Raw genomic sequence first — 27,761 nt, forward strand, 5'->3', positions numbered from 1 at the left:
CAGGAGGGGCGGAGCTGGAGGACAGCGTGAGCCTCTTTGCAAATCCTGGCCTGCTTCCCAGGAAACAGTGGGAACACCGAATCCAGGCACCCCAGGACTCTGGTCTAGGGGCAGTAGGACCCACATCAGTGGCAGGATAGAGCCATGGCCCTCATCTGCCTGTCTTCCTGCCTCTGTCCCAATTACCCAGGTGCCCTGGGTACTGTCGCCCAGAACGATGGCACTGCAGAGGGCAGGAGGTATTTTTAGCCAGTGACAGGAGTGTCTACTTTTCTTTCTGCCTGAGTCATGCCCTGAACACTATTTGGGGATTCATTTCTCTGTAAACAGACCCCCGAGAAGGGCAAGGGGATTCAGGAGCTGGCCCTGTCCCCCCACCCACCTGTTTTCTTAGATCCTAGAGTAGATACAGTACTTGAACAGGAAACCCCAAGTTAGGGTGTCGTAATCTCCCCCACTCCTGCCACCCGCAAGCAGTTGGGGTGGGGGTGTCAGGTTTCCCTGCAGAGATTAGGGAGAGAACATTTCTATTCTTCACCAACAGAAAGTCTTCCGTGCCCAGGCCCACCTTCTCCTAGAACCAGAGGCTGGCAGAGGATGCCAGAGCCCCAGAGACGAGCTGGCCCAGGCTTTCCCAAATTTCAGGCATTTTTTCACCACTTCCATGATTTAGCGACATCTGTACCACCTGCATTCTGCTTTCCTGAATGCCTTTCTCTGAATTAGCTGATTTTTAAATTCAATACATGTACTTTTATTATTTTTCTGTTCACTTTTTCATTTTATTTTTTAACACCTACAGCACCCAGCATTCCTAGGTGGTCTCCCATCCAAGTACTAAACAGGCCCGACCCTGCTTAGCTTCCGAGATCAGATGAGATTGGACACGTGCAGGGTGGCATGGCTGTAGACCAATACATGTATTTTTAAACGAAACTTTATATCACTATTAGAAATAGAAACTCAGTATCATTGGCCAGAAATAGAAAGTAACTGTAAAAATAAATACAACGGAGACCAAACAGTATTACTAGACTCTGTCTTGACGCTCCTGCCTGCTTTGGGCTGAGTCCGAGGCGAGCCACCTCCATTCAGAGGGGAGAGTAGCACCTGCTCCACAGGTTTTGCTGGATGCCACTATGGCATTGTAGCCGCCTCGTTGTCTTGATCCAAGAGGCAAAATCCTCGAAAAGGCATCATGCGACCTAACGTTCTGTGGCCCCAGTCACAACCTGCGGAGGGCCGGGAGGTGAATGCCACCCAACCTCGAGTCGGCGGGGCCCTCACCCCACCTCCGGGGGAGCAGCGCTCTGTCCCTTCACTTCACCCCAAGGAAAGTAGGTGCTCAGGTCACATGTCCAAGTAGGGGGGGACCCAGAACTGAACCGCAGGCCTCCAGACTCCAGGCCCGTGCTGTCTGAGGGCGGGCCTTCCCCTCACGCAAACACGGAGCATGACCGGGTCGGCCTGTCTTCTCTTCCCAGAGATGGAGCAGAAGGAAGAGAAACCCTCTGAGGATGGGGCCACTGTCTCCCCAACCGCAGGAACTCCGGGGTCACTGGGAGGTGGAGCCTCTGCAGAGGGGGAGGCCAAAGGCACGGCGGGGAGCACCGTCACAGAGGGGCCTCCCGATGGGGCAGGAAGGCAGGAAAGAGCTCTAGCCGGGGATGGCGTGGCAGCTGAATGCCAGGCGGAAGCCGATGGGTTGGGTGAAGTTGAGGTGGAGCCCAAGGCGAAGGCCGAGCCTCCAGAGAAGGACGGTGGAGAGGAAGAGACCACAGCTGCTCCTCGGGAGCTGAGTGACGGGAAAGAAGAGGACAGAGCTGAACCCAAGCAGCCTGAGGGGAAAGAGGAGGCAGCGCAGGCCTCTGGGAAGCAGAAGGCTGGTGCGAAAGCAGCCGAGCCCGAAGCCGGGGAGAAAGGCAAGGTGGGTGACGAGGCCAAGGCTGAGCCCAAGCAGGCTGCTGGGGAGCCAGAGGCCACGGAGGCCTCTCAGGAGGAGAGCCACCGGGCAGAGATGCCCAAGGCCGAAGCCCAGGAGAAGGCCGGTGCCCCAGAGGCCGAGTCGGACTCCGAGAGGAGGGCTGCTCCTGAAGCCGAGGCCAAGGCCGAGGCCGAGGCCGAGCCACAGGAGGGCGACCTGGAAGAGGCAGAGGTGAGTGAGGCGGAGCAGCAGTGGGAGGGGGCCCCACCCCCTGCTGGAGTCCCCAAGCCCCCTGTTTTATCCCTTGGGGAAAGGCCAGTCTTCCTCCCACTGATATCAAGAGCCCGGGGAGGGGGGTGCAGCACTGTGGTCTCAGGCTGCCTTCCAGATCGTTCTGAAGTCTTCACAAAGCCTTGAGCAGGCTCTCGTGTGACTGCGTGCTCACACAGATCACGTTTGTTCCAGAAGCCAGGCAGTCCCAATGAAGAGCAGGACCAGGGTGTGGAGAGAGAGTCAGAGGAAGGGGCAGGGGTGACCCCCAGCTCCCCCGAGGAGTGGCCTGAGAGCCCCACAGAGGAGGGCCACGGCCTTAGCCCAGGTGAGTGAAGCCCAGGAGCCCAGGGGCTGCTGCAGAGGCGACCCCCAAGGGGCGGGCGGGGAGCACGTCGCCGTCACTGGTGGCCCCACTTCCCTCCCTCCTGCTCCTTTCCTCCAGATGGGGTGGGCCCAGACACTGTAGCCTCTGGAGAGACCAGTCCTTCAGCCAGGTAATGTCCAACCCCGGGGCCCCGGTGCCAGGTCCCCCTACCACCTGCTCCCTTCGAAGTCTACCCTCCCCTGAGCCTGGGCCTCCCCAGCACTTGACCTCTAGACGTTCCAGAACTCCTGGCATTCAGGCCCTTTCCCAGGGCAGAGCCCAGGAGACCAAAGGGACCAGAGCCAAGGGCGTGTGCGGCACACCTGGTCCACCTCTCGCTCACGGCTGACGCCTCTCGGCGTCCTGACGGGTCTTACAGGGACCCTCATCTTGCCGCTCAGCATGCTTCCAGGCTTCAGCACCATCCACAGAGCACGGGCAGAAAGCCTGAGTTTGGACGAGGACTCTGCCGCTTACCAGCTGTGTGACCTTGGCCATGTCACTCTGCCGCTCCTCATCTGTGACGTGGGTGCAGTCACCGTGGTTCCCTCACGGGATTATTGCGAGGCTTAAATTACATAATGTGTGCAAAGCACCTAGCACAGGGCCTGGTGCCTGGCGGGTGCGAGATAAATTGAGAGCTTTATTCTTGCCATTGCCCAACTTTAGTCATTAGAAGAATCTTCCTTTATTTGGACCGGAAATCCGCCTCCATGTCACTTTCTTGGGGAAAGATAACCAGTGACTATTCACCGAGCACTCAGGCAGTTACGTGACAGACACAGCGGGGCGCTGTCCATTCCCCTTCTTACCCAAGCCTTAGAACCACCTCGTAGGTAGGTATTGTGGTCCCCATTTTATAGATGAGGAAGCTGAGGCTCAGAGAAGTGACATGACAATCCCAAGGTCACACAGCAAGTAAGAGGCAAAGCCAGGATTCTAACTCCGGTCAGACCTCGGACTTGTCCTGGTCCTGCCCACACATCCCACCAGACCACGTGCTCCCCAAGTTAGATTGAGCCTCATTTTTCCTTCTCAGCCCTCTCCCCGTGCTTGGCACAGAGGAAGCGTGTGCCCCTTGGAGGAAGTGGGTGCCACAACTGTGCATGCCCCTTCAGACCACACCCCGGCCAGCCCCGCCCCCACCCTACACCCTGTACTGGCTCGTCCCAGACCCTCTTACATGTCTTTGAACCTTTCCACGTAGTGAGTCTTCGCCCAGCGAGGTGCCCCAGAGTCCCACGGAGCCCCCGCCCCCACAGGAGAAGAAGAAGGAGAAAGCGCCGGAACGCAGGGTGTCAGCCCCCGCCCGGCCCCGAGGGGCCCGTGCACAGAACCGCAAAGCCATCGTGGACAAGTTTGGCGGGTAGGATGCAGCCTTGGTTGGGCTGGGCTGGGCTTTCTCCGGGAACCATGGCCTGAGGGGTGGTGGTAACAGCCCAGGCCGAGGTGGGAGAGGGCCTGGGGCTGGGGCTCCTCCTTGAGGGGGCCCCCCACGGCCTCCCACCTCTCTGGCCTGGGCTTCTCCATCCCTCCCCTCACAGGGCAGCCTCGGGCCCCACGGCCCTGTTCCGTAACACTAAGGCAGCCGGGGCGGCCATCGGTAGCGTCAAGAACATGCTCTTAGAGTGGTGCCGGGCCATGACAAGAAACTACGAGGTGGGCACGGGACAGGGACCCTTCCCCAAGGCCGCAGGGCAGTGCAGGGTCTGAGCAGGTGGGAGGCCCAGAGCTGGCCGAGCCCAGGCCCCACAGCCCGAGGCTCACTGAGGCCCGCTCCGGTCCGCCCGCCCGCAGCACGTGGACATCCAGAACTTCTCCTCCAGCTGGAGCAGCGGCATGGCCTTCTGCGCTCTCATCCACAAGTTCTTCCCTGATGCCTTCGACTACGCCGGGCTGGACCCCACAGAGCGCCGACACAACTTCACCCTGGCCTTCTCCACAGCAGAGTAAGCCGCAGCCGCAGACGGCAGGGCCGGTGGGCGCTCGGGGCGCCTAAGCCCAGTGCCTCACGCACAGCGCTTGGGGAGGGGGCTGCGGCCACACATTGGGGTAACCAACAGTGTTTGATGGCCAGTGAGTGAAACCGGTAAAATCCCTGCTCGCCATGGCTTATGCTCCAAAGAGAGAGAGATCATAAACACACACGCACGTGAAATATAGTGCCAGGGGCAGGTGCCATAAAGACAGTGCCAGCAGGTGCCATGAAGACAGTGCCAGCAGAGGAGAGGCGGGTCGGATCTGCTGTTTTAGACAGGCTGGTACAGAGAGTCAGGGTCAGGGTCAGACTCAGACTCAGCTGTTTGTCGGCTGCGTGATCTTAGGCTCCTTTACCAACAGATCTGAGCCTCCATATTCTCTCATCCAAGTACTTACCAGGCCTGACCCTGCTTAGCTTCCGAGATCAGACGAGATCAGGCACATTCAGGGTGGGATGGCCATGGATAGAGCCTCTATATTCTGATCATGAAAATGGGCTGAGGTTTCCTCTTTTGCAGGGCTGTTGTGAGAATTAAGGAACTAAGTAAGCAAGCACCCTATAACAGTATCTAATTTGTGGCAAAAAATCTTAATAGCTGTTCCTGTATTATAACGAATGATATCGCAGCTGTTATGATAACTATTATTTGCTTTGGAACCTGGAGGAGGTTTTATTGTTGAGATTCACATAGCTGTGTGCTCGGGTGGAGGCAGGATGGAGAAAGGGGAGTTTCTAGAAAGGCAGGAGGATGTGAGGAACAGTGTGGTCCTGAGAGGCAAAGACGAGACTTCCGGTTGGTGGAGAAGGGAGAGGCTCTCTCACCAGCAAAGCACCGAAACCAGCCTCGGCCGGAGACCTCCATCTCTACCCACCTGCGAGGCCCAAACGCCTCGATGGCCTTCGGGCCCCCAAGGAGTTCATGCAGGGAGCCCCGGTTCTTCTGGCCCCAGAGAGAAGCTACTGGGCTTCTTGGTAGAGACAGGACCGTGCAGAGGGCAACGGCCAATGAGGGCGGCTCTGGGTGCATTTCTAAAGCCCTGTGACAGGGGAGAAGCCACCTGGGATGTTAGCTGCGCCTTGGCCTGGGAGGCAGAGTCCTCTGGTCCAGTCCAGGCCTGGCCACCAACTTGCAGGGCGGCCTGGGGCAGCAACCTTCTCCTCTCTGGGCCTGTGTGTCCCCATCGGCAAAAGGAGAGGATTGAATATTGATCTGTGCTTTTCAGACGGTATTTTGTTTTTATTCAGCAGATTCCTCAAACCAAATATTAAGCGAATGCCCAACATACAAAACAGATTAAAACAGATTTTTAGGATGGGAGGGGTTCCTGGAGCTCAGAGCCCAACCTCCCTTCCCAAGATGGCCCTGGAGGCATGTCTAAAGGGCCCACGAGCACCACCAGGCTTGCCGTTCCAGAAGACTCCTCCCGGTTTCACAGGGTCCTGCCCGGGGAAGGGATGGGTGCCCCGGGGGTGGGCGGCTAAGAGGGTCAGGAGCACATGTCCTGCTCTGGGCTCAGAAACACCTTTAGTGTTGATGACGAGCCCTGGAATAGAGAGGGATTAGCTGCCAGGCGTTCTGCTAAGTGCTCTCCTTGGAGCGTCCTACTCGACGCTCACGGTGATCTTAGAGTGTGGACACAAGTGGCGAGGTTATGTGACACCCTGGGGTCGTACGGGAGGGCTGTGGCAGCACCGGGATTTGCAAGTGGACTCCGAGTTGGGACTGAGAGCTCCAAGTGAACATCCAAGGGCATGTGGCTCCACCCTGACCAGATGTCCCCGTCCCATGGGCCACAGGTCATCGTCCCGCGGCTGCCTTGCCTTGGTTCCAAGCCAGGCAGAGCCAGACGAAGGCGGAAGGAATGGTCAGTGATAATGACAGGCTGACAGGAGGCATCGGGCAGCAGTGAAAAGGGGAGGACATGGTGGGGACCGTGGAGCTGGAGGGTGGAGAATAGAGGTTGAGGTGCTGGGTGTGAATCCTGCCTCCTGTCCAGCTCTCAGCTGACTTCACCTCTCTTAGGGGTTGGTGTGAAGATTAAGTGTGCAGAGTAAGGGAGCCCCTGCTTTGGCCATCGCACCCCACTGCCCGTTCTAGAACTGTCCTCTGATTCCCTGGAGTCCTGGGATGAGGGAGGGGAGCAGCCGGTGCTGGAGCCCCCGGGGGCTCGATCAGCCGTGCTGCTGGAGGAGTCGGACCCGCTCCGCAGGGCCAATAGGAATGAAGCTTTTGCCTGTCCAGGGTGGAGGGACAGGGCCCACAGGAGCCCAGATCACTGCAATGGTTCCAGGGAGCTTGGCCCATTCTTCGAAATCCTCCAGCCTGTGGTCCTCTCCCTTGTGCCCAGGCCAGTGCGGCTTGGGTTTCGGCCCAGCTGTCTCGGCCCGGAGAGAGGATTTCCGCTGGTTTCTCCTACTGCCAGCGCCCATGGCGATCTGGCAGGCCGGGACTGCCGGGACCTGGCTCCAGGGCAAGGATGCCAAAGGTGTCAGGCCAGCCTGGGGTAGAGTCCCAGCTGTGTCACTCACTGTGACCTTGGGCAAATCACCAAACCGCTGAATCTCCAGTTCCTCTTCTGCTGGTTGAGGGCAGAGGGTAGGCGTGAATGAGACGGTTCAGGCGGAAGCACTTGATAAAGCGCCCGGCACAGGGTAGTGAGGCCCTGACAGCGGTTAATTCAGATTGTCAGCCTTAGCGAAGCCAGGAGTGGCACGGCGCCCCAAAGGGCAGCCGGGAAGTCAGAGAAAGAGGACGTGGGGCTAACTCCCATGCAGTCACATCAAGCAGGCCTGCCTCAGGGCCTTTGCACACGCTGCTTCCACTGCCTGGGATCCTCTTTCCCCGGATTTATTCTCTTTGACCTTCCCTGAGCACCCTGTTAAAAACACCCACGATACGGGAATGTACCCTGCCTCCCTTTCCTGCCTCATTTGGCTCCATAGCGCCTCTCACCATCTGATGTGCCGTCTACGTCATGGGTTTGATTACCGTCTCCCACCACGAGAATGTCGGTAACACGAGAGCAAGAAGTTTTGGTTTTGTTCAGCACTGAATTCTCTCAGTAAATACACAGAGACCGAATGAAGACGGAGATGGGGCAGCTGCGAGCCAGCACTCTGGCTAGGACCGGGGTTCTGTCCTTTAAGCTCTTCCCGAGGGGCCTGGCCCTCCGGAGGACAAAGCCGGGAGCATGGGGAAGGGGCGGGTTAATGCAGAACTAGAGACCAGAGGGTCTCGCTCCCATGTGAGAACACAGCGCAATGGAAATGCGAGCTTGGGGATCAGACTAAGCCGAGTTTGAGTTTTAACGGTCGAGGCCTCTATTCCCTCACCTGTACAGTGGGATGGTTGGCCTGGGTGACGTCCCATCTCCAACACACACGATCCGTCCTTGCCGAGCTGCCCACCCTGCCTTTCCCCTAGCTCCCATGTCTTTCGCCCTTGGCTCTCTGCTCCTCACCCCGCCCCACCCCTGCCTCCCAGGAAACTGGCCGACTGTGCCCAGCTGCTGGAGGTGGATGATATGGTACGGCTGGCAGTGCCCGACTCCAAGTGCGTCTACACCTACATCCAAGAGCTGTATCGCAGCCTCGTGCAGAAGGGACTGGTGAAGACCAAGAAGAAATGAGCTGACCCAGCCTGTGGGCAGAGGTGGGCAGGACGCCCAGCTGGCCAGCCATGGCCCCGAGGCTCACTTCTCTGCTCCATGGAGACGGGAGAGTCGGGGCTCGGGCAAAGGGCAGGTGGCACCGGTCTTAGCACCATTAAAAGTACTTTTGTAAAATCCTGTCTGGCCCCTCAGCACGCCCTCCCTCCCCCACCCAGGAACCTCTCTCACTCTGGAATAAACTCCGGCTGCCGGGGGCTGCTCACCTGATACAATCCTCTCAACAACCATGAGAGGCATTTGGGAAAGTTCAATGGCCCGGGTCCTACTGCTAACCAGCTGTGTGACCTTGGGCCAGTGAGTTAACTTCTCTGAGCCTCAGTTTACCACCGGAATGGGGATAACAGGAGTCCAAACCTCATGAAGGTGTTGCAAGGGTTAAATGAGATCATGAAAAGAAAAATAACCTTACCTGGCACCTGTCGCATAAGTATTCGATAAGTGGTGGCCAAAAGTAAAAACAAATCCTTCATGGCGAGCCATCTCTGGCACTTACCCCAATTCTCTTCCCTCTTTCCACACTCCTCCCAGATAAGGGAGTTCCAAGGCAGGGGCTGGAATCGAGGACTCCCTAGAAATCTCACCCAAAGTAGGCTGGTGGGGCCTACGCTGATTTCTTTGGCTCAAAGATACTCTACATTCTGCCTCTTAAAAGCAGGTACTTTTCCAGTAGCTTAGAACCACTGCACCCAGAAAGTTCTTCCTTTGGGTTAAGTTAATCCCTCCATCTCTGGCTGATGTTTTGGCTTGTTTTTTATTTTTCCATTGCCCATTAGAGATGAACCGCTGAGCTGATGATAATGTCCTGCTAACAATCCTGTCTGGCTTTATCAGCCACTCGGAGAATGTGTGCTGACGTGAACAGGCCATGAAAAACACAAAAATGAAAACCAGCCAGCTTGGCACTGCAGCAGGTGTGGACCCTGCCCTGACGGGCAGAGTGGACCTGGCAATCCACTGAAGCAATCCACTGTGCCTCTGTTCCCTCAACTATAAAATGGGGACATTACCCTTCTGGAGGCGTTAACGGCCCCTCTGGCCAGGAGGGCCTAGTCCCTCGTGGCCCCACGATGTCTGGAGTTACATGAGGCTTGAGGCCATCGGTTCATGGCTGCTAAGTCCCCAGCCTTCTCCTCTCCTGATGAAATCACCCCATCCGTTCAGTGAACACGGAGCCAGATTCCACAATTCATCTGTGACTTTATTTAATTTAATTAATTAATTAAAATTATTATTTATTATTAGTATTTTTTTTAAGCCTACAGCACTTGGTCTTCCTAGGTGGTCTCCCATCCAAGTACTAACCAGGCCCGACCCTGCTTAGCTTCTGAGATCAGGTGAGATCGGGCACGCTTGGGGTGGCATGGCCGTAGACATCTGTGACTTTAATGGCTGCATAGACACATGGTTTCCGTGACTCCTCCTGGACGGGACACTCTCTCCAGCCTGAAGCTTGGCCCCCAGTACGGAGCAGCCTACGAGGCTGCAAGTGGCTTTGAAACCATGTAGTCAGATTTCTGGGATGGAGATCATATGCACCACTTAGTGATTCATCACTGGAACAGAAAGGTTTAGCACCTAAACTATACATCTATCAGCAGCCTGGCTGATTTCAATCACATCATCAACCAAGTGCCCAATCATAAGTGACTCCCTCCATGTGTCTCGCCTCTCACCCCTACTCCCCACTTCCCACCCCTCCCCCGCCCCCCATGCCTGGGCCTCAGGGAGATTCTGGTTGGCTGCTGGGCTCATTTCCTGTGAGCCAGCCTGGAAGGTGACCTGCATCTCTAAGATAGAATGACTAGTGAGACCAGGATCCGTGAGACCAGGATCCCCGTCAGAGAGTGTTGGAGAGCTGGCCCGTGACTCTGCGAACCTAAACTGCCTGACTCTGGCTCAGAGAGAGGGAGTGGGAAAGCACACCTGTGGCCAGGTGAACCTGAGACTGAGTCCATACACACTACATACATAACCTAAGAAGGAAAAAAATGAGCAGGGAATGGGCCACGAACGGGCTCTGGCCCCCGGTCCATGTGTGCGTGTCCATCACGCATAGAGGATTGGGAGCAGAGTTAAGAGGGCCGGTTCTCTCCAAACTTGAGGGTGAACTCTTCGGCCTCCCTGTAGAACAGCTCCGGGTCCTGTGCTAGCAGGTCGGCGAGCTCCACACGCACAGGCTGCTCCAGCTCCGGCCTATTCACCAGCACGCTGAGGGCCTCCAAGACTGGGGAGAGGCAGGATCAGGCCATCAGCACAGACAGAGAAACCCCAGGGAAGGCGGCAGCGGCTGCTCACTCCCGGACCCCCCTGCACAGCCACACGCACTCCTTGGGAAACCCCCAAGGAGATTCCATAGCTCGGGATGACTCTACAACCAAATCAAATGCCCTCACACTCCCGGCTGATGATGCCCGAAGCCCTGACTGGTTCCATTAGTGGTTTTCAAACTACGTTCTGCGGCTTCAGAGGCACTTCCGCAGGAGGGGTCGGTGGGATGAGTGGGTGTCTGGGTCCCGCTCCCCTTTTAACAACAACCATGCCATTTTCCTCTGTTTGGTATTAAGATTCCAAATAAACTTTTATTTGGAGAAAAAGGGTTCTGAGGCTAAAGACTGGACACCCCTACTGCCCTGTGGCTCTGAGCTTTCTCAGATGCCCTTGGCCCACGGCTCTGAGCTTTTGCAGATGCCCTTGGGAACGTGTGAAGCAGTGACCTGTTGCCCCAGGCACGTGTGCACAGGCACAAACACGCAGTTCTGAGCTAAGAACGTTCCCAGAGCCCCCAAAGCTCATCCAAGGGCTGTTCTGCCCGTCCCCGCAGGAGCCCCGTTCCCAGGGTAAGACCTCCCAAGCGGGTCCTGAGGCAGAATCGTGCACAGTGATGACACCCAAAGGCTCGAAGGGACACGCTGTCCAACACGGTGGACTCTAGCCACACATGTATCTAAATTTAAATTAATTAAAAGGAACTACAATTAGAAATTTAGTTCCTCAGTCTCATTAGCCACATGCCAAGGGCTCAAGAGCCACACGTAGCTAGTGACCATGGAATCGGACAGCACAGCAATAGAACATCCCCATCACGGCAGACAGTTCTGCCCGACAGGCTGCTCTAGAGTCAGCCAAGCCTGGCTTCGCGTCCCAGGTGTGCCACCTGCCAGCTGTACAACCTTCGGCAAGTGCTTCACCTCTCATTTGCCTGAGTGTCCTCATCTCTTAAACGGAGCTAATGAGAGCACTATTCCGTGGGGTTGCTGGAGGGATTAAGTGAAGCTGGTGTGTGAAGCTCTTCACACAGTGCCAAACACGCTAAATTAAGTGAGGTGTGTTATCATTTTGGGGCCAATCCCCTCAACCGTCATGTAGGGCACTGAGCCCTGGGAAGGAGCAAATCCTTCACCGAGGTCCACAGATAGAGCAGCGGGCCTTCCCATCCCAAACCCTTCCCTCTACACTACAGCCCAGCTGCTTCTCTCTCCCATGAACCTGGTGACGATGTTCTGTCATACCTGCCCAGGTGTAAGAACAGAGGCAGGAGCAGGTCAGCCAGCCTAGGATCTCAAGAAGCATCCCTTCTGTCCGATGACAGGCTTGGCTGAGTCCTGCAATTTTTCATCTCCTCTCTTCTGGGCTTCTCTAACTCAAAATCAGCCCGTACGCCCCACCCGGCATCAGCCCCACCCTTCAGGCAAGGCCCAGCCTCACCTTGGCTAATCTTGGTGTTAGGCTTCCAGTTCTCCTTGTTGATGATGGGCAGGCAAACCCGGCCGCTGCTGTCCACGTTGGGGTGGTAGATCTTGGTCGTGAACATCACCGTGGGCGGCATGAGTGGATACCCCTCAGGAAAGCTGATGAGCAGGTTGAAGGCCTTGAGGTTGTAGGGTGGCTTTTTCTGTGTACGAGAAGAGGTTGCTCTGAAAAGATGCAACCTCGGTCTGGTCCCCACCCCCACCCTCATCCACACTCCAGGGTCCGAGGCATCCTCTGCTCCACGCGTAGGAAGAATCATGAACAGGGACAGATGGCACCCATATTCATTTGTCCACTGATCTATGGTTTAGTGGAGGAGTGGAATCACAAAAGGGTACTGGCCTGGGGAGGGAGGGCGCAAAAGTCAGATCCTGGCTCTAACTGTGTGACCATGGGCCAGCGTCTTCCGTCTCTAGGCCTCAGTTTCCTCATTTGAAAAATAGGTAAAGTTTGACTAGATGAGCTCTAAGGACCATCTCAGCTTCGCCCCCCACCCCCCGCCACTCCAGCTTTATTAAAAAATACATGACCTCTATCACTGTATCAGTTTAAGGCGTACAGCAGGGTGACCCGCAGTCCCCAGCCTGGGCATCGCGTCCCTAGCACTTACTTGTCTTACAACTGGACGTTTATATCTTTTAACCACCTTGCTCATCTCCTGCCACTCCCAACCCTCTGTCTCTGGTAACCACGAGATCTCTTTTTCTAGCAGTTTTTTGGTTCCACATATAAGAGAGATCACACAGTATTTGTCTTTCTCAGTTTGCTTTCAAGGTCCACCCTTATTGTCACAAATGGTCATCTCAGCTTTAAAGTCTTGCTGAGAATTATGGACGAAGAGAAGGTCTGTTTGGGAGCTGTTAGCAACTGCAAGGGAACCTAATTATCACGGGTGAAGAAATGAAGAGAGTGAAGAAATCCTAAGAACTCAGAAGATTGGGGGTGTAAAATGGTGCAGCCGCTGTGGAAAACCACATAGTGGTTCCTCAAAAAATGAAACACAGAATTACCGTAGGATCCAGCAATTCCGCTACTGGGTAGACACCCCAAATAATCGAAAGCAGAGGCTCAGACAGGGATTTGCACACCCATGTTCACAGCAGCACGATTCGCAATAGCCAAAAGGTGGAAACAACCCAAACGTCCATTGACGAATGACCGAATAAGCAAAATGCGGCCTATACATACAGCAGAATATTATTTAGCTTTAAATAGGAACGAAACTCCCATACATGCCACAACCTGAACTCGGCAGACATTATGCCAAGTGAAATAAGTGGACAAAAAAGGATACGTTTTGTATGGCTGCACTTATGGGAGGTACCTAGAACAGTCAAATTCATAGACATAAAATAGAAAGTTAGTTACCAGAGGCTGGGGAGAAGGAGGGATGGGGGGTCCGTGTGTAATGGGGACAGTTTCAGTTTGGGAAAATGAAAACGTTCTGGAGGTGAGTCCTGCATAACGACGTGAATGTACTTAGTGCTTCTGAGCTGTCCACTTAAAAACGGTTAAGGTGGTAAATACCGTTACATGGATTCTACCATGATTTAAATAAATAGAGAACCCAGAGGCTGGAGTGACCAAGGGTTGGGAGCTGCCAGGATCAGGTAGAAAACCCTCCAGGCTTTGGGCAACCTGAAGATCTTCCTGAGCACCTACTCTGCGCTGGGCGTGACACATAGTGGCCCATGTTGCAGAGTGTCGAAGTTACATGGACTCTGGAGCCAGCCTGCATGAGCGTGATTCTAGGCCCTGCCACTCATCAGCTGTGTGACCTCAGGCAAGTAACCTAACCTCTCTGTGCTTTCATATGGGAATAATAACAGACTTCATAGGACTTACATGTGGATCAAATGAGTTCATTTATGCTAAGAACAGGACCTGGGACATGGCAAGCCCTATGTATACGTCAGCTATTATGATGAAAAGTATTATGAAAACTCACGACTATCGGCATCTCCATTTCCAGACTGAGGAAACTCAAGTTCAATGTATGTAGCTAAACTTGCCCAGGGTCACAGTGGCAGTGCCAGGATGGGCAGCCAGTGCTGTCAACTATATGTCTCTAAGCGTGAGCACCACTCTCCATTCTTAGAAGGGAGGAACCTCAGAAACTGGATGACCCTAACACAGAGCACAGGGGCCTCCAGGCTGGTTCCAAAGCCTCAGACTCTTTCAAAACCTTCGTTACTGAGAAAACAGACCGAATGACATGTGTATTTCAGCAAGGATTTAAGAGAGGTCCTCTTCCTCACCAGAGGCAAGGCTTTAAGAGAGGTCCTCTTCCTCACCAGAAGGCAAAAAAGAAGCCATAGTGGACTTGGATGTGTCTGAAATAGGAGATGAGGCAACTACAGGGCAGATAAAGAAAATGTCTCAGCTTCATGTCCTCGATAGCAAGGGAACGAGACCTGGAGAGCAGAGACAAGGCCAAGGGTTGGCCTCAGAAAAGGCTGAAAGACATTGGCCTCTTATCTGTGAGCTTTGAAATCTGAACAGCACCACTCCAGTATAACTAAGCAGTAACATTGTTGGAGAACCTCTCCTAAATAAAATATTCTCGGTTCAGTTTGCTCATTTTCCCTGACCCCTTCAGGACATTGGATGAAATACGCTTTATTTTGACAACCTGACGCCTCTTGCGTTCAATATGTTAGCTTCACCGACGGTCTTGATATATAACAAATGTCCGGATAACACTCTAAGGTTGGCAAAATTTTGGAAACTAATCTTTACCCTCTACCAACCGTGGGAAACAGGAAGTTTATCCCCATCCTTTGATAAAGACTCAAGATAGATAGATAGATAGATAGATAGATAGATAGATAGATAGATAGATAGATAGATAGATAGATAGATAGATAGATAGATAGATAGATAGATAGATAGATAGATAGATAGATAGATAGATACACACACACACATATATATATATATTTTGTTTGTTTGTTTTGTTTTGTTTTGTTTTGGATGCCATTTGTCTGCTGAATCTTCTGTGGAGGGCTTGGCAGCTACTGGTTTGAGAAGAGGGTCTCCTACCTAGTCTAAAAGTCTTTTAGCTTTTTCATCAGTCAGCTTCAACCTCAGAAACAATCAATCCAGACTCAGAAACAATCAATCCAGGGGCAGTAAAATGACAGGGGCAGTAAAAAAATGGCTCTAAGGCAGGGAAAATTCTTGCCCAGTCCTAACCCTCCCTGCCCAGGTCCCCGGCCTCAGTCCCCTCAACCTAAGGCCATGATCCCGGGGACACTCACAGGAAGGAGGACTGCATGCCACACCAGGACGTTGTTGTCATCACTGGACAGGTTACATAGGTATGGGGGGAGCTCGTTCTGAAGATTCTCCAGCTCCTGCAGGAGGCACAGCAAGGGGACAGCTGACTAGTCTCTCTGACTTCAGCTGCTCCCCGCCCCCCGCCCCCAGAGGCTATCCCAAGTCCCAAACAGGCCACCCTAGGGGATGGAAGCCGGCAAAGTCAGAGCCCCCATTTATTGAGCACTTAGTATGTGTCAGATGTGGCGCCAAGTGCTTTAAGTGACTTCTCCAGCATTAGCCTCAGCACCACCCCGTACGTGCTAGGCAGAGGGAAATGAAGGTCACTGCTTCACGGTGTCACAACTTAGAAGTCAACTTCCCTTGGGGCCTTCTCTCCTGAAACCAAGGCACTTAACCTCTGTCCTCTAGTCCTTTTCCTAGAGAGTCACGAGGTCCTGATACCTGCCTTCCCTCCCTTCCTCCCATAGTCTCCACTGAGTGTCCAGCATGACGACGCGCCCTGACAGGGCCCGTGGCATCAGAGACGTCGCCCTGTGCCTGTCAGACTCCTCCAGCCCAGGACTGGGGAAGGGGAATGACTCAGATGGACCACGGCAAAGCAGAACTCTATACACCAAGCAGAGAAAGAAGGGCATAAGAGTGACGCCCATTCCCACAAATGTGACCCAATCACCGAAACATCACTAAATTCTCCCAACAGCCCTTTCTCGAGCATCGTCTACGGACACTTGACTAAGGCAGAGCCCAGCTCTCAAGAACTTCATTGGCATAATGGCAGAAACGGGAACGTGATTATGTGGACAATATGTGGACAGAATGAGGAAGGAAAGGAGAGGGCCGCAGGAAGGCTTCGCAGAGGGTGACAGTGGACTGGGCCACGCAGAATAAAGGAGCCCACTGTGCAGAGAAGGGGGAGGCACCGAGGCAAAGGGCCCCGCCAGAGCAACTGTGAATGGCGTGTCCCGTGCGAGATTAATAGTTATTACAGGAAAAGGGTTCCGTGGTTAAGTACACTGAGAAACACTAGGCTGAACAGACTTCTTGTCTGCAGGACTTCCCAAAGCCTTGAAATGCTATTGTGTATCGTCAGTCTTCAAGATGTGAGTGCCCAGGGCATGGGGCACTTCCCAAACGTATCTGACCAAGGAGCCCTTTCAGGGTCCATCCTGTGGGACAACAGACTTTTTTGGGGGGTGGGGGGGGGGAATAATTACAATATCAAAGATTATTAGACATTCAAGGGCAGGTCATATGCTCTGAAACACCGAAGGTGTAAACCAGTGATTCTCTGCTCAGAGCAATTAGGGGATACTTGGCAATGTCTGGAATCATTTTGGGGTGTCACCATGGGGCAGTGCCACTCCTTATCTAGTGGGTAGAGGCCAGGGATGCTGATAAACAAATTATCAGGCCCAAAATGTCAATGGTGACGAGGCTGAGAGGCACTGGCAGAAACAAAGGCAGAGAGAAAGCTTCCCACAGCCTGTCCACGGATGGGGAAGGTCCTTTAACACTGTGGACCACCTAAATGTTCTCTACGCCCCACACGTGAACACACCCCCGTCCCCCACTTCCTAGCTTTCTGCCCATCCTCCGTGTCTGTCCATACCAATAATTGCTTCTAGAGCCTTCTGCCTACGGTCTAGGGTCTCTGACCCTCATTGATCTTTTTTTCCCGCCAGCTACAGTTGACATTGCCTGTTATGTTAGTTTTGGGTGTACAGCATAGTGGTTAGACACTACCCTCAAACTAGAAGCATCTGCTACTTCAAGGCCTAGTTCCCATATCAACTGTGTCTCTTTGGCAAGAATGAAGGCCAAGGCTGAAGAGAGAAGCTGCGGAATAGATGTTTTCCGACTTTGCTATAACCGGGAGCACTTGGACTTTTATCAGTTATAGGTGAGTTCTGCCAAAACTTTCCCAAAGTCTGAGGATGTCGAAACCCCAGTGAGGACATACAGCTCTTCCCGGATGCCTGTTAGGAAATCACCCGACTCAGAGTAACAGAAAATGAAAGTAGAGAGGCCACTGAAAGAACCTGCTGAGTGGAGCTCCCCTGACCTGGGCTCAAATCCCAGCCCTGTCACTCCTGAATGGGTGACCCTGACATCTGAGTCATTAATTCTGAGCCTCCACTTCCTCATGTGTAAAGTGGGGGTATATGACTTACCTCACAGGGTTGCTGAGAGAATAAAATAAAATAACTGAAGTAAATTGCTTGGCACTTAATGGTGCCAATGGGATAAACACCAAACACCGACTCCTGCTCTTTCCCATTTGGCTGGAAAGACCCTCCGCCCCGTCTTGCTGCCAGCCTCCAGTTTGGGGCTGCACCTGCTCTGGGTGCCCCAATCTGGGACATCTTCTTCTCGGAGGCGGAGGGTAGCAGGCACACCTTTCTATTCCCCTCAAGACCGCACCCCACTCTGCACATTGTAGGGGAACTTCTGAGATACTCAAAGTCTGGGAGGTGTCAGACCCACATCACCAGGGTCGCTCTTCCTTCCCTATCTCTTCCCATCTCCATCTCCCGGCTGTACCCCAGTCCTGCAAACACTCTGGGTTTTCCCTCCTCCGGGGGGAAACTGTCCCCTCCCTATCCTTCGGGGCCGCATTTCAAGCTGTGTCTTTAATTGGAAAGAAAGCTCACTGAGGACAGGGTTTTTTGCTCATCTCTGCCTCCCCACCTCCTAGGGCAGGAGGCAGCACATAACAGGCATTCGAGATCTGTAGAACGAATGAATGCGCGCCACCTACTCCAGGACGCCTTCCAGGTCCGCCACGGCAGCTTTTCCTCCCAAGAACACCCAGGGAACTTTGCTAGCGACACCTACTCAGCATCCCAGACTTCTCGAGGCTCTAGTAATGCAGGTACCAAATTAGGGGGCGGGTCCTGAGCTACTTCGAGGCCAGGACCGTGTCCTGGTTATGTCAGTTCAAAACCATCCCGCCCCGCCGCCAAGCAGAGAGCCTGGTTCCTTGAATCCTTGGGCATCTGAGACGCAAACAGCTGTTATCACAAGTTTCTGGCAGAAGAAAAGAAACCGAAACCAGTTTGGGAGAAGCCAGCTCATCCCCATCTCCAGCACAGCTCAGGGAGCCTGCGACATCCCCGCCGGATATGCTCCTGCCCCCCAAAACTCCAGCTCTGGCCCCTCTGGAAGACCCACTCCTCCTCTAGGAGTGGACCGGGATAACAGGGTTCAGGCCGCCCCGGAACCGGGACAAACAAATGCGCAGGGAGAGCCCGGGGGAAGGGAGGATGCAGAAGGGAGTGGAGAGGGCGAGGGGATCCGTGAGAAAGGGGTCACCTCCACAGAGTTACCTTCGCCACTCGCTTGCTCGCCGTCATCTCGGGACGGAGTGTGGACTCTGGCGACTCCAGCGAGATTATGCGCCGGCCGGCGTCCCGGTGGCGCCCCGCCCCGGGGACCCCACCTCCGGGAGCCCCGCCCGCGCTCCGCTCACCGGCGCGCCCGTGACCATGTGGACCTGCTCCCTGCCTCTTCCGCTGACACTGCGAAGCGGTCGAGGGCAGGAGCCTCTCGGGCCCTGGCTGGGGCCCCAGGGCAGTGGGCTGGGATACCCGGAACTCGCGCCCTTTGTTGGGGGACCGGGCGGGCCCGGGAGCGCGCGATGTGGCCGGATCCTGGTATCCCACTGGGGGGCGCCGTGCACCAGGCAACGAGCGCTCGCAGGCTGGAGGCTGGGGTCCGCCCATCCGGGTTCTGATTCCAGCTCCGCCGCCGGAGGCCGTGTGGGGGCTCCCTCGTTTGCCCGCTACCCCAAACAAACACTCCCCCTAAGTCAATACTGGATGCTGGCTATGCTGTAGCAGCTCCCGACAGGTTGCTCTGCGGCTCCACCAACAGACCGCCGCCCTAAACTCCCCCAGCGAATTCCTCAAGCCCCCTAGACCAGTCATTCCCCCTCTCTGAGCCCAAAGCCCCATTACACCCTCCAAAGACCCCTTCCCTAGCAGTTTGAGATCCTTTGTGTGGTTGCATGACGAAAAGCACCCTGCAAAGGGGCGCCGTTGGACCCATTCTCTCTTGGTTTAAGGTTTGGGTCCTTTAGGTTTAGCATCTAGTTGAGTTCCTACTATGTGCCCAATAGGGAAACAGTTGAAGGGGGCAGCCCCACGACGGATTAAAAGAGCCTCCCTTATTTTACCATCAGTCCATTACAAACTGCGGGCGTACCTTTTGCCCCCACAAACTTTAGCCAGGAGTGCAAGGGCAGAGCAGAGATCCCTTCCCCCAGCCCGGAGCTGAAGCTGCGGTGGGACAGCAGCCGCTGGGCGCCGAGCAGCATCTGGGGAAGAATGTCCTAGTAATAACGAGACTCCTCGGGAGGACCGAACCCGTCTTCTTCACCCCCACCGCTTTTCGGCTCGCTACCTCCTGTCGTTTTCATCTAAGTGTCTTGGAACCAAATGACTTCTCCGTTCAGATGTGGGATGTATTCGTAGAACGATTAATGCTGTCTAATTCAATTCGATAAATTTTAAGTGGGCATCTTCTGTGTTCCAGAAATGAATAGGACATTGTCCACAATCCCTTAACCCAGGTACCGATGAGGCAGCCCAGGCACTTGCCCCTGCCTCTGGTCATTCATCTCAGTTAACGTGCATTACTGCTGACTGTCAGGCACTGACTTTAGAGAACAGCCGGATGAGAAAGTGGGGTCCTTGTCCTTGAGAAGGGAAAGAATACAGCCCTTGCATTTTTAATGCAAAGTGGTAAGCATGTAGGGTAAGGATACAGGGAACCATCTGGTGCTGTGAGAGCCTGCAAAGAGTCACTTGATGCAGACTTAGAGAGGGGCAGAGGTTTCCTGGAAGAGAGAAAAATCCAAGAGAATTGCAAAAGTACTGCGTAACAGACAGAACGTGGGATTAGGGAGTTCCCAGAAGAGAGAACGAAGGTGCAGTATATGGAAACTGAAAGCAGTTCCACAATGTGGAACAGTCTGTCCCGCGCTAGAGAAACTCTGCGTCCCCGACTCGAATTCAGAGTCATGGATTTAGCCCAGCCACCCCATCCTGGGATGAATGCTAACCACCCATACAGCTGGGACACTCACATGCATATCTTCGTACCTTCACACAGTGCAGACCCTTGTGTGTCAGAACCAGCCCCCAGGAGACTCGAACTCTAGTTCCACATCCGCCCCCCAGAGCAGGATGGCCTCCATCCACCCCTCAGTGCAGCGTGGCCTCCGGTGGGCTGTGGAACCCCCCACCTACTTCCCAGGAACGCTGTGAGGCCAAGCTCACAGAAGTGGAGGAACTTTGAAAATTGTAACGTCCAGCTAGAAATAATCAGGATTCAATCCCAGCTTGATTATTAATGGCTGAGTAACTTTGGGCAAATTACTTAAGCTATCTGTGCCTCCATGTCCTCATCTGTAAAATGGGACTTAGAATAGTGGCTGAGTCTACAGCCATGCTACCTTGAACAAGCCCGATCCTGTCTGATCTTGGAAGCTAAGCAGGGTTGAGCCTGGTTAGTAGTTGGATGGGAGACCATCTAGGAAGACCAGGTGCTGTAGGCATAAAAATAGAAATAAGGGATTGTAAACTGACAAGATCCTTGCAGTCTGTGAAGTCAACCAAGGAGGGTTGTCTCCCCTAAAAAAAAAAAAAAGAAGAAGAATAGTGGATGTGAGGAGTAATGAATTGATATTCAGAAGATAAGTGACAGTTATCATAATAATATTTGACTCTATATGCCCATAGCACGTCTAAAAGGACACATGATACTGTGAGTATCTTTGGGGAAGGTAGCTAGGTGACTGCATATGGGATGGGGGAGGAAAACTTTTCACTGTTAATCCCATTTCCTCTTAAATTTTTGAACAATGTGAAGATGCTACCTCTTCAAAAATAAATAACTTTAAATTTAACAACTTTCTATCTTTAAAACTGAAAGGTTTTTTACATTAAAATGTTTATTCCTGCCTTCTCTAAGAACATAAGACTCTGGGTAGTGCTAGGCTCATGATCCCTCATGGGGATGTTGACCAGCTGGAGTTGGGGCTGCTCCTTTAAAGCAGTAATGCCGGCCAGTTTACTGGTTTTCCACGAGCCTCACCACTCCCTGTTCCTCCCAGCCTGGCTGGCCTCACCTGCTTTTTTAGTTGCCTAATCCTGTAGGGAATCCCCGTTCTGGAGTCTCTTTACACTGGCTAACTTCCTATCTCTGAACCCTCTCTTTTCTTTCCTAGCGTCAGGGTTTTTCATGCCGCATGATGGCTGTGGCCTTTGCAGACAGGGAAGTGTAACTGGGAGGTGTGACAGTGCCCGTTCCCGGTCAGAACCATGCCAGGGACTTCACAGGGAAAAAATTGTCATCTTCCACTCTTGGCAGCTCTGTCATTGCCGGGAGAGGGGCAGGGGTCACAGAGACCATCTGAACAAAAAAAGGGAATCATACTTTTCAGACACCATAAACAGTGCGGCATGTCAGTCATGTGTTTAAAGACCACAGCATATGCATTTATGTTTGCATGTTAGAGACTAAGCTGGAGGACACTTAAGAACACAATAGAGTAATTATCAGCTGAGGAGGAAAAAAATGTGGCTTGGTTACAGCACGGCCTTTTCAGATGTTCTGCCTTTCATCATCTTTGAGTTATTATACACTCTGTAAATTGTAGTAAGTGATGGCATGCAAAATAACTCTCATACGCATGCAAATTATTTTTGTCCAATAGAAGTTTAATTGATTTCCTTTCTTCCACCCGACGGAAAAATCAGCTTTGCTTTTATTTACATGTTCATTTCAATACTCTTGATCTATCTATAAACGTACCTGTTTTCAAATTCTCTTTGGTTCTAACATCTGCCTCGTTCTCTTGTCAATTAATGAGTAGAATGAAATCTCAGATATGTATCCATTTTATATCTGTACAAGAGTCATGATTTTGCCTTTTTCTGAAAATTATCTTAATCGAGTTGTAGACTAATCTGGAAGGATGCTTAAGAAACTGACAAGTGGTTTTACCCACTCGGTGCGGGAAACTATGAGTCCCGGGATGGAGCTGGAAGGAGACTTCCCTTCCACTGTTTTGTACTTTTCAATTTTCCTACCATGTGAATAACTCTCCATTCAAAACTATAAACAAATACAACATGTTTCTTAAAGAAAATTAATCGAAAAGAGGGAAACAAAAACAGGACACATAACCTAGCAATGAAGAACATGGGATTCGAGGTCAATCATTCCTAGATTTCCAGCTCTGACATTTTCTAAGTGATTTAGGGCAAGTTACTTAACCTAAGTTTTAATTGATCTGTAAAATATCTTTGCGAGAATTATGCTAGATTTTAAAATGAAAAATTTTAGCCTGACACACAGTGAGCACTCATAACAAACCTGGACCACGATAATGTGATAATCAACATCATCATTGTCATCTCCATCACCAACAAGTCCAGTGTCTCCCAAGTACTAAATGAACCCACTAACAGGGTGTCAAGCAATTTTAGGTGGTACTAAATCACATATTAAGAAAGTTTTTTCTTATTTAATATTTTTCTGGCCCTTATTGATTTCTCAAAGACAAAGTTTCAGTTTAGGGCTACTGGTCTTTTGTATCCAACACATGCTAATTTTGTTTTTTTAACAAGGAATGAGGAGGCATAGAAGGAAGGAGGTATAGAGATTTCAGCAGGCAAAATCAGCTAGAATTAAGTAACGTCATTCTGTTTCATGGCGTTTCTTTCTTTCTTTCTTTTTTTTTTTTTGCCAGTTAAATTATATTTATTATATAAATCCTATAACTTGATATGAAAAACAAAGCGACTACGAAAAGTACTACAAAGGCAAAGGACATGAACATTTGACCAGAGAGAAACACAGCTACTCAAAAAACACAAATATTTAACCTCATCAATAATCAAGAAAATGATTGAGATGCTATTACTCGCTCATTCAAAGCACAAGGTTAATAGCGATTTCTACTTTTTCTATTTTCTAAATGTACTTAACGGTGCTATTTTTAGTCATAAAAAATTGAGTCTTTGAAAAAGAAACATCGAAAGTATGAGAATTTCTGCCAATGCAGAAATCATAAAAAGCATGAAAACGAACCAACAGTTGTATAGGCAGCAAGATTCAAATCCCTGGAAGCCAATTCCTTTTGTCTTGGTTCCTGAGTTTTATTATGGGATTGCCAATAAAGAGAAGGCTGTTCCTGATTTACACTGTGACAGCCTCCCAAGTATTAGGGTCTACATGCACATGCGTATGTATGTAAGTATGTAAATGTCTATATGTAAATTTCTTCTTCAAGTAGATTATTATGCCAGGATAGGACTTCTTCAGAATCACTCAACCAGTGGGGGTGCCCTTGGTATTAAAGAGGCTGAAAATCTACTTCAGTGTTGTCTGCAAGACAGCAGTGTCCTAGACCTTCTGTGGCTAGCTCCTTAGAGAGTCTGAGGTTAGTCCTGTCCTTCAGACATAGCCCAAAGGACATTTTTCTGATTCGATGCAGAACAGAGTGTATCTCCCGCTTGCTCAGATCATAGCCTTGAGGCAGATCACACAAAGCTCAAGATGCACAGGGCTGGAACAGCATCAGGGCAACCAGCCCAGATCAAATAATCATGTTAGGGTGACAAAGTTAGGAGACTGAACTTCAAATTCTATAACTTTGTTCAGCATATTTCTTTGCTTTTATAATATCATAACTTTCATTGATAAAGAAATGGGAAACAGAAATTGACCGAGCAAAAGCAATTGTCTGAAACCTGAACGTCGCTAAATAGTCTGTATAAAAGCAACTTTACAGAAAACGATATACAGGCAGGAAAAGTAAACAAATTTCATCGGAAGTAACAATTTAGTCAAATGATGAATTTGGTGTACAATATGTCGCAGCCCTTCTCTCTGTCAATTCGGTATGACTACATAGACTTTCTTCTCTGGCACTGAAGTCCTCGTAGCGTTTCTTTATAGGCACATTCATTCCAGGGCTAATTCTGACTTTCAGGGTCTCTAGGTACTTTGGCCTTGGGGGGACCCTTTCTCCATAAAAAAAAAAGAAAAAAATATTAAAACTTAAATTTTATGACTGTATTGGCATAAACAATATAATCCAGGCTATATTCATTACTGTATTTAGTTTTTAAAATTTTTTTGTAAATTTAAGAAGAAATTAAAATTAAAGGATTTTCATAGGCCCCTAAAAGCATCCTAGGCTTGAGGCCCTGTGTTTGGTCTGCCCTGATTCATTTTATTAACAGTGAGGGCTACTGACTTTCCATTTACAGAGAAGCTGTCGAATTTCCTTCTTATATAAATAAGTGTATTCAAGTAAACAAAATGAGTCCATTAAATAGTATGGTATTAGTCAGCTTGACTTGCCATAACAAAATGCCGTAGTCTGGGCAACATAAACAATAGAAAGTTATTGTCTTCCAGTTCTAGAGGCCGGAAGTCTGAAATCAGGGTGCTAGCATAGTAGAGTTCTCAGGACGATCCTCTTCCTGGCTTGCAGATGGCCTTTTCCCTTCGTGTCTGCATATGGAGGGGGCGTGTGTGTCTCTCTCTCTCTTCCTCTTCTTACAAAGTCACAGTGCTACTGGATCTGGGCTCTGCCCTTACAACCTCAGTAAACCTTAATTACCCTTCTAAAAACCCTATTTCCAGACACAATCACACTGCAGGTTAGGGCTTCAACATTTGAATTGTGGGGGAACACAGTTCAGTCCATAGCAAATAGAATACATAGTAGTACAGGGGTGTATGAAAATATAACAAAAATGAAAGCTATCATTTTGCAGAAGAGGAGTCTAGGGCTATAAAGCCCCCTGGAATCAAGACTAGAATTCCTAAGCCTTTTGGACCCTTCAGGCACGTTGGGATGAAGCTCCTGGGCTCCTGCAGCTCACCCCTGGGAATGGGAGGACCCCTTCCCCAATGGCCTTACACGGGCACAGGGGTACGGGACTTACCGCACAGCCTGCTCTTGCTGACCCCTGGGGTCTGGGGATTCGGCTTCCAGAGAACTCAACCAGAACTGGGCTTTGTTTCCATCAGAACACTGCCCTAAAAAACCATTCGGAAGGCCCAAGAAAGGACAAAGTCCCTTTAAATCCAGGCGGCAGCACCTTGTTAAAAAATAATAATAATAAAGAAATGAGGGAGCTTTGAAGTAGATTAAATTAGCGTTCTGTCTAGGGGCCTTTTCAAAGGCCTGCAGACTGACTCTTGTCACCCAGGTAACCAGATCCTGATCAGAGGACACCTCCTGAAGTGAAAAGAAGGGGCCCTGGCTACCCCATCCCCCCGGGGTTTCGTTCTCCCTCACTTTTCCATTTCAGCCCAATGGAGAAGATGCTGAGGAGAGAGTCCGGAGGTGAAGCAGGAGAGACAAATCCACCAACGCGCCAGCCTTTTGGGTCAGCTTTTCGTGTCATCTATCTGGATGGCAAATGAGAACAGCAGTAGGGGACGAAAGTGTAGTTCTGTGAGCTGGGAGCTTCTGCCACTAGTCTGAGCTGCACCGTGGACGGAAGCAGGGCCCAGAGAGGACCCAGGGAGCTTCCGACTAAATGAAAAGACTCAGCCGGATTCTGTTCCTGGACAGAACCAGTCTGCATGGTCAGCGGTTCCAGCCAAGAGACAATTCTGAGACGGTTTTATGAGAAGGAGCTTTATTGTGAGCCAGCAAGCAAGGACACTCTAGGGCTTGTTCCCAGAGTCAAGTGTCCCCAAACGAAGCATCACATCCACCTTTATTAGAGGAAATCGGTCATAAACATCAGGGTAGACTTCGCCATGGGACGTTTCTGCACATACACAGTCAGAATACAGGGCTATGCCTATATGCCTGTTCAAAAATGGCAGAAAATTTCTGCTCCTGGATGGAGATTTTAATATTATAATGAGTGTGTAGTGAGAACAGCTCACGAGGAGGTCACTGAAGGGTCTTTGCGGATGTTCTAGCCTTTTCCAGGCAGTTTTAGCTGGTTCGCCCCCTGGTCCTGTAAAACATCCTGGGTTGTTTTTTTTTTTGTTTGAAAAACAGTTCTAACATTTTTCATCAACGTCAGGGTTGGCATACATATAGATGAACATCTGACTAAGTCTTGGTCTTTCTGTGAAACTTTCGGCAAATTGCAAGAGAGCATTGCACAAACCTTATACATTTCAGGGTGATCCAAGTGGGGTTTTAAGTTAATGGAGGAGAAGTTATAAACTCTAAACAAAGGTTAATCTATGCTAGGTTACCCGTATAGGCTACATGTGTAGATTAGGTTACAGCTGAAATCCCAGATGATTACTAGGCTGAATGAGTCACCCCAGGGATGAAATGATGATAGAATAGAGCTGGGTTAGATAGAAAGCATCAATCCAGCCCTATTTGTAATATTTAAAAGTTTTCGCCCCCCCCAAAAAATGTTCTTGTAGCAACATATATAAATGTAGGCAACTAATGTAAATTTCTACTTATTTAATACAGTGGTGTTTTTAGTGGGAAAATGAGAGTAACCCAGGGCGGGCAGTCACAAGGAAAGCATGGCTGAAGTATGCTGGGGTACAGAGGTGGGGAAAGGTGAAGAACATGCCCTAGACTTAAATTGTTACTGTGCTCCTGGAATTTGGGGAAGGGCTTTCTCTCTCCTATCTCACACCCACCTCCAGGGAATATCTTTGTGTCTCTCCTCACTTAGTCTGATCAGTTCTCTAGAGAAGGTAACAGGCACCACCAGTCTCCTAGTAGCAGCAGCCAGAAGTGTCTGATGGATGTATAGGAGAAAATAATCGCTAGAAGGCACAGTGGGATGATTTCATCCGTGTCCTTGACAGCCAGTATCAAAGGACCTTGCTCATTGAATCATTCAACAAATATCTATTGAGTTTCTGCCGTGTGCCGGTGGTGGGCAGAAAGAAAGTCACATGGACCAAAAGTGGAATCCGAGCCTTTCACATGGCAGGCGAGAATTTGGACTCTGGACCACAATGACATCCCTAGGAGTACTCCATATTAGTCCCAGCCACACACAAGTTAGCAGGGGACACAAGTTTGCAATTGGTGTGCTTCATTTAATACCCACTCTTAGAAACAATAAGCAAAAACAGTAAAGTTTCTGGATACAAAATCAATGTTCAAAAATCCATAGTGTTCCTGTACTCTAACAACAAAGTGACAGAAAAAAGAAGTGGAAAAAATAATTCCTTTTATAATTCAACAAAAAGAATAAAATACCTAGGAATAAATCTAACAAAACATGTGAAGGGTCTATATAATGAAAACTGTAAGACCCTGTTAAAAGAAATGGAAGAAGATACAAAGAAATGGAAAGATATTCTTTCCAATCCAATCTTTTTGGATTGGAAAAATCAAAATAGTTAAAATTTATAATTCAAAAAAGAATAAAATACCTAGGAATAAATCTAACAAAACATGTGAAGGGTCTATATAATGAAAACTGTAAGACCCTGTTAAAAGAAATGGAAGAAGATACAAAGAAATGGAAAGATATTCTTTCCAATCCACAA

At 50.8% G+C, this 27,761-nt stretch overlaps 2 protein-coding genes and 3 pseudogenes across 3 annotated transcripts; 2 read left to right on the forward strand and 3 right to left on the reverse strand.

Moving 5' to 3' along the window:
- Nucleotides 1-793: 793 nt before the first annotated feature.
- Nucleotides 794-912, reverse strand: LOC112472259 (annotated as a pseudogene).
- Nucleotides 913-1,486: 574 nt separating this feature from the next.
- SMTNL1 (smoothelin like 1) lies at nucleotides 1,487-9,356 on the forward strand. The gene is made up of 7 exons (XM_006905999.3): nucleotides 1,487-2,185; nucleotides 2,390-2,522; nucleotides 2,640-2,691; nucleotides 3,769-3,927; nucleotides 4,106-4,220; nucleotides 4,359-4,510; nucleotides 8,027-9,356. The coding sequence occupies exons 1-7, from the start codon at nucleotides 1,487-1,489 to the stop codon at nucleotides 8,169-8,171; spliced, it is 1,455 nt and encodes a 484-aa protein (XP_006906061.1). The 3' UTR covers nucleotides 8,172-9,356.
- Nucleotides 9,357-9,466: 110 nt separating this feature from the next.
- On the reverse strand, nucleotides 9,467-9,585 carry LOC112472265 (annotated as a pseudogene).
- A 104-nt stretch (nucleotides 9,586-9,689) lies between these two features.
- Nucleotides 9,690-18,898, reverse strand: UBE2L6 (ubiquitin conjugating enzyme E2 L6). Of its 2 annotated transcripts, XM_006906000.3 has the most exons (4): nucleotides 18,572-18,893; nucleotides 15,224-15,319; nucleotides 11,919-12,105; nucleotides 9,690-10,437 (listed from the first exon to the last, which is right to left on the reverse strand). In XM_006906000.3, the coding sequence occupies exons 1-4, from the start codon at nucleotides 18,596-18,598 to the stop codon at nucleotides 10,286-10,288; spliced, it is 462 nt and encodes a 153-aa protein (XP_006906062.1). In that variant the 5' UTR covers nucleotides 18,599-18,893; the 3' UTR covers nucleotides 9,690-10,285. The 2 variants fall into 2 exon arrangements, with proteins under 2 accessions (XP_006906062.1, XP_006906063.1); XM_006906001.3 differs by lacking the exon at nucleotides 15,224-15,319 and having other exon boundaries at nucleotides 18,572-18,898.
- Nucleotides 18,899-20,683: 1,785 nt separating this feature from the next.
- LOC112472248 lies at nucleotides 20,684-20,802 on the forward strand (annotated as a pseudogene).
- Nucleotides 20,803-27,761: the final 6,959 nt, after the last annotated feature.

Source organism: Pteropus alecto, unplaced genomic scaffold, assembly GCF_000325575.1.
Source record: "Pteropus alecto unplaced genomic scaffold, ASM32557v1 scaffold91, whole genome shotgun sequence".
NCBI classification, from domain to species: Eukaryota; Metazoa; Chordata; class Mammalia; order Chiroptera; family Pteropodidae; genus Pteropus; species Pteropus alecto.